Source organism: Fundulus heteroclitus, chromosome 8 (assembly GCF_011125445.2).
Source record: "Fundulus heteroclitus isolate FHET01 chromosome 8, MU-UCD_Fhet_4.1, whole genome shotgun sequence".
NCBI classification, from domain to species: domain Eukaryota; kingdom Metazoa; phylum Chordata; class Actinopteri; order Cyprinodontiformes; family Fundulidae; genus Fundulus; species Fundulus heteroclitus.
This window is the reverse complement of record NC_046368.1, coordinates 29,931,620-29,940,904: the sequence shown is the minus strand read 5'-3', so window position 1 is coordinate 29,940,904 and position 9,285 is coordinate 29,931,620. Positions and strand designations below refer to the sequence as shown.

Below are 9,285 nucleotides of genomic sequence, written 5' to 3'. Positions count from 1 at the left end.
TTCCTGGTTCCTCCCACAGACTTTTGGCCCTGAGCAAGACCCTTACCCCCAAATTCCACATCCTCTGTGACCGTTTCGTTCGCGCGTGTGCATGTCCGTCCAATGGAGCAAATACATTATTTGAATCAATGACAACAATTCTATATTCTTTGTGACTTCCCTGAATGTCAGCGGACAAACTCTTTGTCACTCACCGTGAAAATATGGAACAAGTCTATTTCCCACTCTGTTCCGGTCCTGAGCGGAACTGAGTGGACAAGTACAGGAGTGGAGGTTGTGGAATCTGGGGTTAGCCCCAGTATGCTCCTCAGGCCCCACCCAGTGTCAGCCCAGTGCTCTCAAAGGGATGGGATAAATCCAGAGGACAAATTTCGTTGGAATGCACAATGGGGCATTTCTCAAATGATGTCACATTTGCCCGTAGACTGCCCAGTTACCCGGCTGGTCGGACAAGTAGAGTGCAAATTACAATGGCAACAAAGGGCAACGATGATACTAATCATTTTGCAAGATAATAACGTCCCTAGAGCTTCATTTCAATCAGCTTCAATCAAAAACCCAACGTAGAACAGCTTAAGCGTTAGTTGAAATGTAGAGCCCTCAAAATGAACTGAAAGTAGTGTTATTAGAAAAGTAGAACAGTCCTCTCCTCTCTCACAATGGATCAAACACGAGGAAGAAACCCACAGAATCTGCACAGAATTACAGCTAATACCAATAAAAATACATACATTATTACAGGCCTATGTTTTAATTTATTATTGGCTCATAGCAGGAAATACTCGTTAAAACAATAACGCTGTAATCAGACACTCAGATCCCATCTCACACACACGCACGCACGCCACACACACACACACACACACACACACACCACACACACACTGTTAAAGAAACAATCGACTTGATCCATGAAAAGAAGCGGAGGACCACCAAGAAAACCACCACAAGCCGCTTCTAATCATCACAAATGCATGTCTTTAGATGGTATTTTTACACACCGGGACTTTTCCTGCTCGTAAAGTAGTTGTCGTGGGGAAGGGGATTTAGTCCCGCTCTCTTTGTTGTGTGTTTATGTTGGAAAAAAGAGAAGCCCAAAGAAGAGACTTTACGTTCAAAAACAAACCCAACAAACGGCATCCGCCAACTCACAAAAATTGTAAGTGACTTTAGAGAGAAACAAGCCCAAAGTTGCTTATAATGAGCAGACTATGCAATATTGAAGCTCACATACATGTCCTTCATTGATTGGATGATGTTTTTATTGCACTGAGAAAAAAACTAAATAAGCATTGCCTATCTGCACGGATGCTGCAGTCACTGGTATCAGGTCTGGCCATTTAAGTGTTGGCTCCTTACCACAGAGGAAATGTGGAGAGCACATATAGGTGACTTTGGACAGATTCCACAGTAATCTTCTCCCAGTTAAAAGCTCGTATCCAACACTGACATTTCTTAGCAATCCTTCAGGGTTTTGGAAAATCAATGGGAAGAAAACTCCCTTCGTATGGTCCAATCACCATATCGCGAGTCCCTCTGGCAGATAACAACACAGCAGTGTTTTTGTTGTTATTTCTGTTGAGGGCGATATTCAGGACAGATCTGTTCACTGTTTCACTCAAACAAGTAAACTATTCAAGTGTTACTGCTCTGCTTGTACAACCACAAGATGGCCACGACACATGCATCTAAATTTAGCAATTTGACTTAATTTGAGGAATGCCCTATTGCAATGACAAATAGTTTTTCTTCTTTAATTGTTTCAACAAAGTTTTAACAACAGCCACTGATGATCAAAAAACAACAGGGGGTTATCTCCGGCATCTGTTATGTGCTGCTGACTCAGAAGGCCAGTAGTACCAAGCCTGACTGGAGAGTCATCAAAGTCACTTTGGGATTTTCACTGTCCCAAATTGGGCTCGCTTCTAATGTGTATTGGTCACCATGGTAACTTGGTTTCCAAATGAGAGAGAACATGAAGAGGCTGCTCTAAGCCAATCGGTGCCCTGAGAAGATGGAGACAATGGTGGTTTAACAGCAGCTCAGTCCAGCTCCTTACCTCCAAGATAAAATGTTGACAGATCAGAGGAATTTAACAAAGCTTAGGTCTGCTAAATTAAACGTTACTCTAGGGTTGGGTTAGTTGCTCTTAGAAGCTGATGATCGGAAGCTAACGTCGATTAAAAGACTTTCCTCTGAAAAGAATCCTCATTGATCAACAGTGTATTAGCACATTTATCAAAGAGGTGGGGTTTTGTCTGTCCACCCACATTTGTTAATATTCACTCTGCTTTATAAATTTTCTCTAAATTTAAATTATTTGGCTTTGTAATTTCCTGTGGCAACATTCATTCTTAGGATTAGTTGAGTTGGCTCTCAATAAGAAAACACGATAATGGAACCTGTGTTGTCAGATAGAACCTGTGGCGTCTCTCCATCTGGTGGGCCAGGCCCACCAGATGTTGCTGTGGAGCTCTATGTTCACAACAGAGTGATAACTCACTCTATTGCGCTGGCTCGCATTAATCAGCAGGACAGGATTGTTTTTTTTAACGCAATATTGTAAAAAGACCAATAAAATTCTGTTAACATTTGCGTCTATATATCTAAGTATAGAATGCTGACAAACTCAGTAGGCTAAATCCTCTTGAGGCTCCTTGATATAGGGCCACCAATGTTTGTTTAAATAATGGATATATAAAATCTGAAATCGTGTTGCATGCCCAACACGCTCTCAGACACCTGTTGGGCATCCAGTCAAAATTCTGCAAATTCACGCGTTATGGTTGCGTTCTGCCGTATAGTGTGCAACCATCTGGCGTTGGTTGTCCTTTCTAACTTATATTGATGTATGGATATGAATTGTCTCTGTTAAATAAATGAACATTATGAGTGAGCCTTTATTTGTAGTTTTATGTATAAAAATTAAACTACATTTAGCTTATATAAAATGGCGTTTCTAGTGTGTTGGTTCAGGCTAATTTATCTGTTTAATTTAAAAATTATCAAAGTCAGGTTGCATGCATCACAGAAAAATGAGTTGCTGCTAACAGGTGTTGAGTTTTGGTGTCCCACTTAACTATCATGCCAGAGACGCCACTGGATAGGACTCTGCTCTACACACTGCTTCAGTACAGCAGATATAATGAGCAGTGGGAAGAGTAGAAATAGAATAAATACCGTGCTCAGCCTGCGCTCTGATGCTGATGACGCGCCCACCATCTAGCTGGGACTCTTCTGCTCGTCCTGTTTGCAGCCCGCTGACAGCTCTGACTTTTTTGCAGGGATCTGGTACAATCTCTTGAGGGGCCTCAGCAAGGTGGCGGTCATTGTTAACGTAAGTCCTGTTTATCTCCATGCAGCATGTTCAATTTAGTCTGGATAAAGCTTTGCTGTCATGTATATGGGTCAGACTCTTTCTGCACTACAGCAGTGGGAGGATTAATGGTGGCTGTTATCTGAAGAGTATTTATCTTTCCCAGGCTTTCGTCATTGCCTTCACATCTGACTTCGTCCCCCGGCTCGTCTATCAGTACATGTACAGTCCTGATGGGTCTTTGCACGGCTTTGTCAACCACTCGCTGTCATATTTCGAAGTCAAAGACTTTGAGCCGGGTACAGCACCTATCCAGCCACACCACTTGGGTTATACTGTAGATGTGTGCAGGTAAGGCTTATTTTAGATGGATCCGCTACGGCATGTGAAGATTCTGTTATCGTTTTTCTTTTTAGGAAGAAGACAATATCGACCTTAAAATCACGCTTTAAAAATCGTAGACGGTGAAAGATCATAAAGTGTAGATGTTTGCTTCTGTGTAGGTATAAGGACTACAGGGAGCCTCCCGGGTCCATTACTCCGTATGCACTATCAAAGGAGTTCTGGGCTATCCTAGCCGTCCGCCTCGCCTTTGTTATCATCTTCCAGGTTTGGAACAACACATAAATAACGTCATCAATGCAGCACACATGCAGCAGGCCTGCCCATGCGATTTTAAAAAGGCAAAATTCTCACTGTTATTATTCATGTTAAATGTAAGCAAATATAAGTAACTCCTCAGGGTTTAGACTGTTATTGTCTCAAGAAGCCTACAGATTTTGTCCTCTTTATAAATGACCTCATAGCTCTACTGCAGCGTAATGTTACAGTAAATTAACCCAGTTTCCAGGCTGAGAGTTGTGTTGAAGGAAAATACACTTTTCAGTGCAAAGAAACTGAGCTAAATTAGGAAAGTTGGTTATTTGGATTAAAGTTTTTTCTTAAATACATGACCTATATCAACACTATTATTATAGTGATGCTGGTACTTTCATTTTATACCTAATTATACCTGTGCAGTTAGCATCTTTAGCTGCTGAGAATTCTTTGATTTGTAAAGCCTGGGATGGCCACATCTTATTTATTAATGTCTCCAGTGTGTCAGCGAGCTTCCCACTTTAAAATAACACCCCTTTGTGATAAGGGGTCCCACAACAAAGTGATTTAATCAGAGGTTTAGTGAATAGATTTGACCAGACTGACCTTTGAGCTTAATCGTTTTTTGCAATTCGTTTAATTTTGCTTCGGTTCCTTTTTGTTGGCCCAAATAGTTTGTTTAAAAAGCTAGCTTTGGAATCATGTGAAATATAAGCCACTGAAGGGCTGTGGACCTGTATAAAGGGAACTGATAGTTAACTAATTAGGAACGAAAAATTACTGTGACAAACGTTTGTGGTGCTGTAAATAAAATGCCAGATTTCTGATGGCTTCATCCTAAAGCTATAAAATATCAGGATTATTAGGTTATTAATTCAATTATTACCACCACATAAAGGGGGGATTAAATGCAAAATAGTTTATTGCTTCCAAATTAGACCAAATAAGAAAGAGAACCATTTCATCCTAGAAAATGTTTCCTCAATGAGGTGTGCCAATACAGTTAAATTGTGTTGTAAGGTGTTATCAAGTCAACTTTACAGAGAGAATGAAGGAACCAAACTGGCATTAAGCAAACTGTTCGGATTCCCGTCAGGAATAAAATGCAGATCTGACCCACGTGGTTCTAAAACCAGAGGCTGTACCTGCATGTGAAACCAGACGTAAAATAAGCATTCCGTATCAATCTGTCCATTTCCAAGCATGACAGCCATATTGGATTTATGGCTGTCATAAACCAATTATTTTAGTAATTGATTATTCTATCGGTTATTCTGACGATTATCGAGTAACAAATAAAAAATGGACAATCTGCCAGATTTTTCACATAATTACTTAAGCTTATTTTATGTTCCAATAGAAGTAAAGGAAAACAATGCTAATTAGCAAATAATGCTATCTTTTTTTTCTTTTTTTTTTAACAAGGATAAATTTGCAGCTAAAATGTTCTAGGATCAAAATGTTAAAAACTCAGCCCTTTCTGGTAGACTTAACATCAATATAGTGCAGCTGCCTCTGTAGTGAAAATGGCCACAAACAAAATATTAAATTTCATATTAATTAATCTTGTGTGTAAGTCTGGTGTCTAGGCCTACCTGCTTTGCCACTGTGACACCCAAATTTGCCCACTGTGGGACAGTAAACATATTTCTATTCTATTAAACATAGGTAACAATAGTTTAAAAAAGAAGTATTTATTATGCCTGAATTTAAAATTAGCCATTTACCTTTGTGATAAATGTGTAATTATTTTATTGTCTATTTGTGGACTAAAACAAACAGTTTAACTTAGCCTTTAAGTACACTATAAGGGTTTTGTTTTATATGAGTAGAATTATGCTTTGTAATCTAAAAAAAATAAATATCAACATGCTCAATTTAAAGTTAAACTGTACAGCAGAACAGAGAAATTCTATGCAATTAATAATAGATAATAAGGCATATTCAGAGAAAAACTGAAGCACTATAATCTTTCATTAAGCAAGAAAATACTCTAATTGAACAGGACATTATGTGTAACACCTCTGCAAACTATAAATATTCTCCTCTTGATCTAACCTCCCTGGTGTCTCTGTCCCTGCAGAACCTTGTGATGCTCATGAGTGATTTTGTTGACTGGCTTATCCCGGACATCCCCAAGGACATCAGCCTTCAGATCCACAGGGAGAAGCTCCTCATGTTAGACCATTTTATGAAAGAAGAGCAGGGGAAAAAGCTTCCAGTTCGAGACAACTACAACCACGACAACTACACCAGCCCCTCGCTGGATAATGGGAGCCCATCCCAGCCCCGGTCCCGCCCCAAGTTCCAAGCTAGAGCTGGCTGGTAGTTTCAGAAATTAGTCATTAACACATGGCTTCCTTCATAATCATCAGCAAAGCTTCTGCTGCATTTCCATTGATTGGGAATTTTAAAATGTATGTGACATGTTCCTGCCAGGCGTCTGTCCCCCATAATGTGGATCATTTTAGAGTATTTCTTATCTTAAATGTTATACGTATAACACACCATTAGTCACTGACCAAAAACTTTGTTAGTGGTGTCCTGCCATAGATGCACAAGTCTCACAAGCTAATTATTGGATGTATTTGAGAGGAAGAAGCCATTAGGGGTTACTGTGGGACCAGGTCTAGGTTTACCGTTCAGGAAGCATTGCCAAACTCCACCTACAGCCTGACGCTTCTCATATTTTGAATAAGGATGATCCAAGCGGCCGCCTCTCCAACAGGACCAACAAGCACCTTTCGTTTTGAAGACAACCAGAAATTCCGTCCAAATTATTATCCTGAGAGCTTTTTCCCTGGATTTTTATCACAGGTACAGTTCCAAAGATCTTCAGACAAATGTGCAACTTTTTTTTGTGTGCGTGTTGCAAAATGATGTACAAACAGACATTTATTGAGGTACATTTTAAATGTGCAACATGGGCAGGCACATGTGCATATCTTTCAGAATTAGAAGCTGGTTTTGAATGGCTGTTGGCATCGTGACGCCTGTCTTTTTGTACATAGACCCTAGACTGATTTCTTACTAAAGAGGACCCCCTCTCCCAGTAATCTTGAAGGCACAAGTTTCAGCATTCGCTTCAACAGACTGGAATTTTAGACCTTTAACATCCGGCTTTGGTTTTATTTTTTTTATTTAAACAGCACAAAACAAATTGTTTCATGATATTTTTTTAAAAAGTTTGGCTAGATCTAAATGGTTAGATAAAACTAAAGATTTTCTAAAAAAAAATAAATAAGTGGAAAAGGGAAAAATTAGCTCCTCCAAAGTCTCCAGAACACTCAGGCATGATAGTTCATCACTACGGACATAGCGGGGGTTTGTTTTAATACGCTGGTTACATTTTTATTATAGGTTTCTTACTTTTGGCATTAGTAAGGGTTGATAGACAAAAATCACAGAATAACTTTAGAATGAAATGCATAATGAAAAGCACACTTGCAGTAACGTGATGATTAGAAACACTATTTTCAGTTTCAGATTGGTCCACTTTAGAGAAAATGTTTATTTGTTTACCTAAACAAATGCTTTTCCTGAGATAAAGCTGCCAAAATCAACAGGAAATACAAGGGACGTCAAATCTGATTTGGTTTTAAAGTGACTGGAATTTCAACTCAAAAGTAAAGCATTAACGGGGTGTGTTTTTAAAGCTAAACTTTCTTAAAATATCTGAAATGGTGTTAGACTGATGTTTGTTCCAGTTGGGCTGTTTGTGTATAGTTAAACTTATACTATAGATGACCACAGGTTAATTGGACCGTGAAAAAGCCCTTCTGGGCTTCTGGCTCAGCGGCTCTTCAGGCTGTATGCAAACCCAGGTACCACAGGACCCCACACTCTGCCTTATAATCTAACCGCTGGGATTAAATGACAGATTAACTTGTATTGACTTATTTAAGATGTCCGCTCACACGATATGCTGCTGTATACCAGTGAAACCTGGTATACGGCAGCCCTTTTCCACCATTGCCTTGCCTTATTTTAACTGTGTAGAAGATTTTCTGATTTTACTATGCTCTGCATACGTTTAGCTATCCTTTCCCAGACTGAATATTTAAAAATATATATTTTTATTTTCTATTTGCTAAAACAAAATGTGGGAGTGACTGGATACTGTACCGAAGAGTGGAGATGGAACACAGACTCTGTGTTGTACTGTCAGATAAAACTCTGCTGAGGGATTTAAGCAATTAAACTCCTAGCTCAGACTGATGGAATATATTTCTTTTTTATTAAGTTATGTAAAATGCATTTGAGATGAAAATGTTGTCTTTTTGATTGGATCAACGTGGCATTTCTCATACTAAAGGGACCAATAGCTTAACTACTTCTACTCTCTTTTATACAACTGATCTTCAATATTTAACTAGAAAACATGAAACAAACTGTTTGCTTTCTGTATACAAGCTTGGATGTGTGATGCAGTTTCCAGACATTTGTTCTGTAAAGGTGTTAACTGCTTTTTTTTTTTTTTTTTGCGTTTACATATTTATGGGCTGATGTACAGTGATGGCAGACATGCAGGAACAGGGCCTGAGAGTGTCCATAAGCACAGGAGCTTTATCTCTAATTAATGTCCATCTTTGTTAAATGTGAAGACCCTCCTCGGATGTCCTTTTCATGTCACCCTCTGCCTTGTCCAGCTGTTTTGACTTGTTTAGGACTGTTTAGTGTCAAAGCACATTTCGCAACAGGGATGACTATATTTGCATGTGTAACCATTCAGTTTGTCTCTGGTATTTTTTTTTTTATTATTATTATTGTTGTTATTGTTAGGATCTGCTAAATAAACTATGGTTGAGTACAATAAAGTTTGTACATTATTTCCAATTTAAGATGGTTATATTTATCAATATGATCATTTAATCTCAAATACTCACACAGAAAGAGACAATTAGAAGAATTTATTGATATAATATTTTAAGACTTTGGCGCTCAGACCTCGGCAGGAAACATTCACGCTGAATTATACTTCAATATGCATAAGCAGGTGTATGAGAATAGGGATGTTTACCCCCAGGCCTGAAACTGGTGGTGGAGTGGAGATAGACGAAGTTGGTTCAATCCATAGAGGCTGGTTTGCGAGGATCATCTACTTGAGCTGAATTGGTGGGATCCAGTAGGACTGCGTAAGCTGGTACCAGTACTTCACTCAGGGACCCTGACGATAGATGTCCAACTTGGATAAACACAGGTTTGCCTGAACTGTCCATTATGAGCAAGCATGAAGCGACTGTGGAGAGGAAAAACTCCACTTTGGGAAGAAACCTCTGTTAGAAACAGACTCAACATCGCGGTCTTCTGCCAGACCGATTGAGATGTGACAGGGAATTCCGTAAGAGTCCGGGGAGGAATTACACTCTGAT

General features: G+C 39.2%; 1 protein-coding gene across 1 annotated transcript in view; it reads left to right on the top strand.

The window, feature by feature from the left end:
• Window positions 1-8,730, top strand: part of ano1a (anoctamin 1, calcium activated chloride channel a) — a gene marked incomplete in the record, with an annotated part of 57,173 nt that extends 48,443 nt beyond the window's left edge. Inside the window, 4 exon segments of the mRNA XM_036140545.1 lie at window positions 3,285-3,337; window positions 3,483-3,667; window positions 3,820-3,925; window positions 5,997-8,730. Coding sequence (XP_035996438.1) covers window positions 3,285-3,337; window positions 3,483-3,667; window positions 3,820-3,925; window positions 5,997-6,242 — 590 coding nt within the window.
• Window positions 8,731-9,285: the final 555 nt, after the last annotated feature.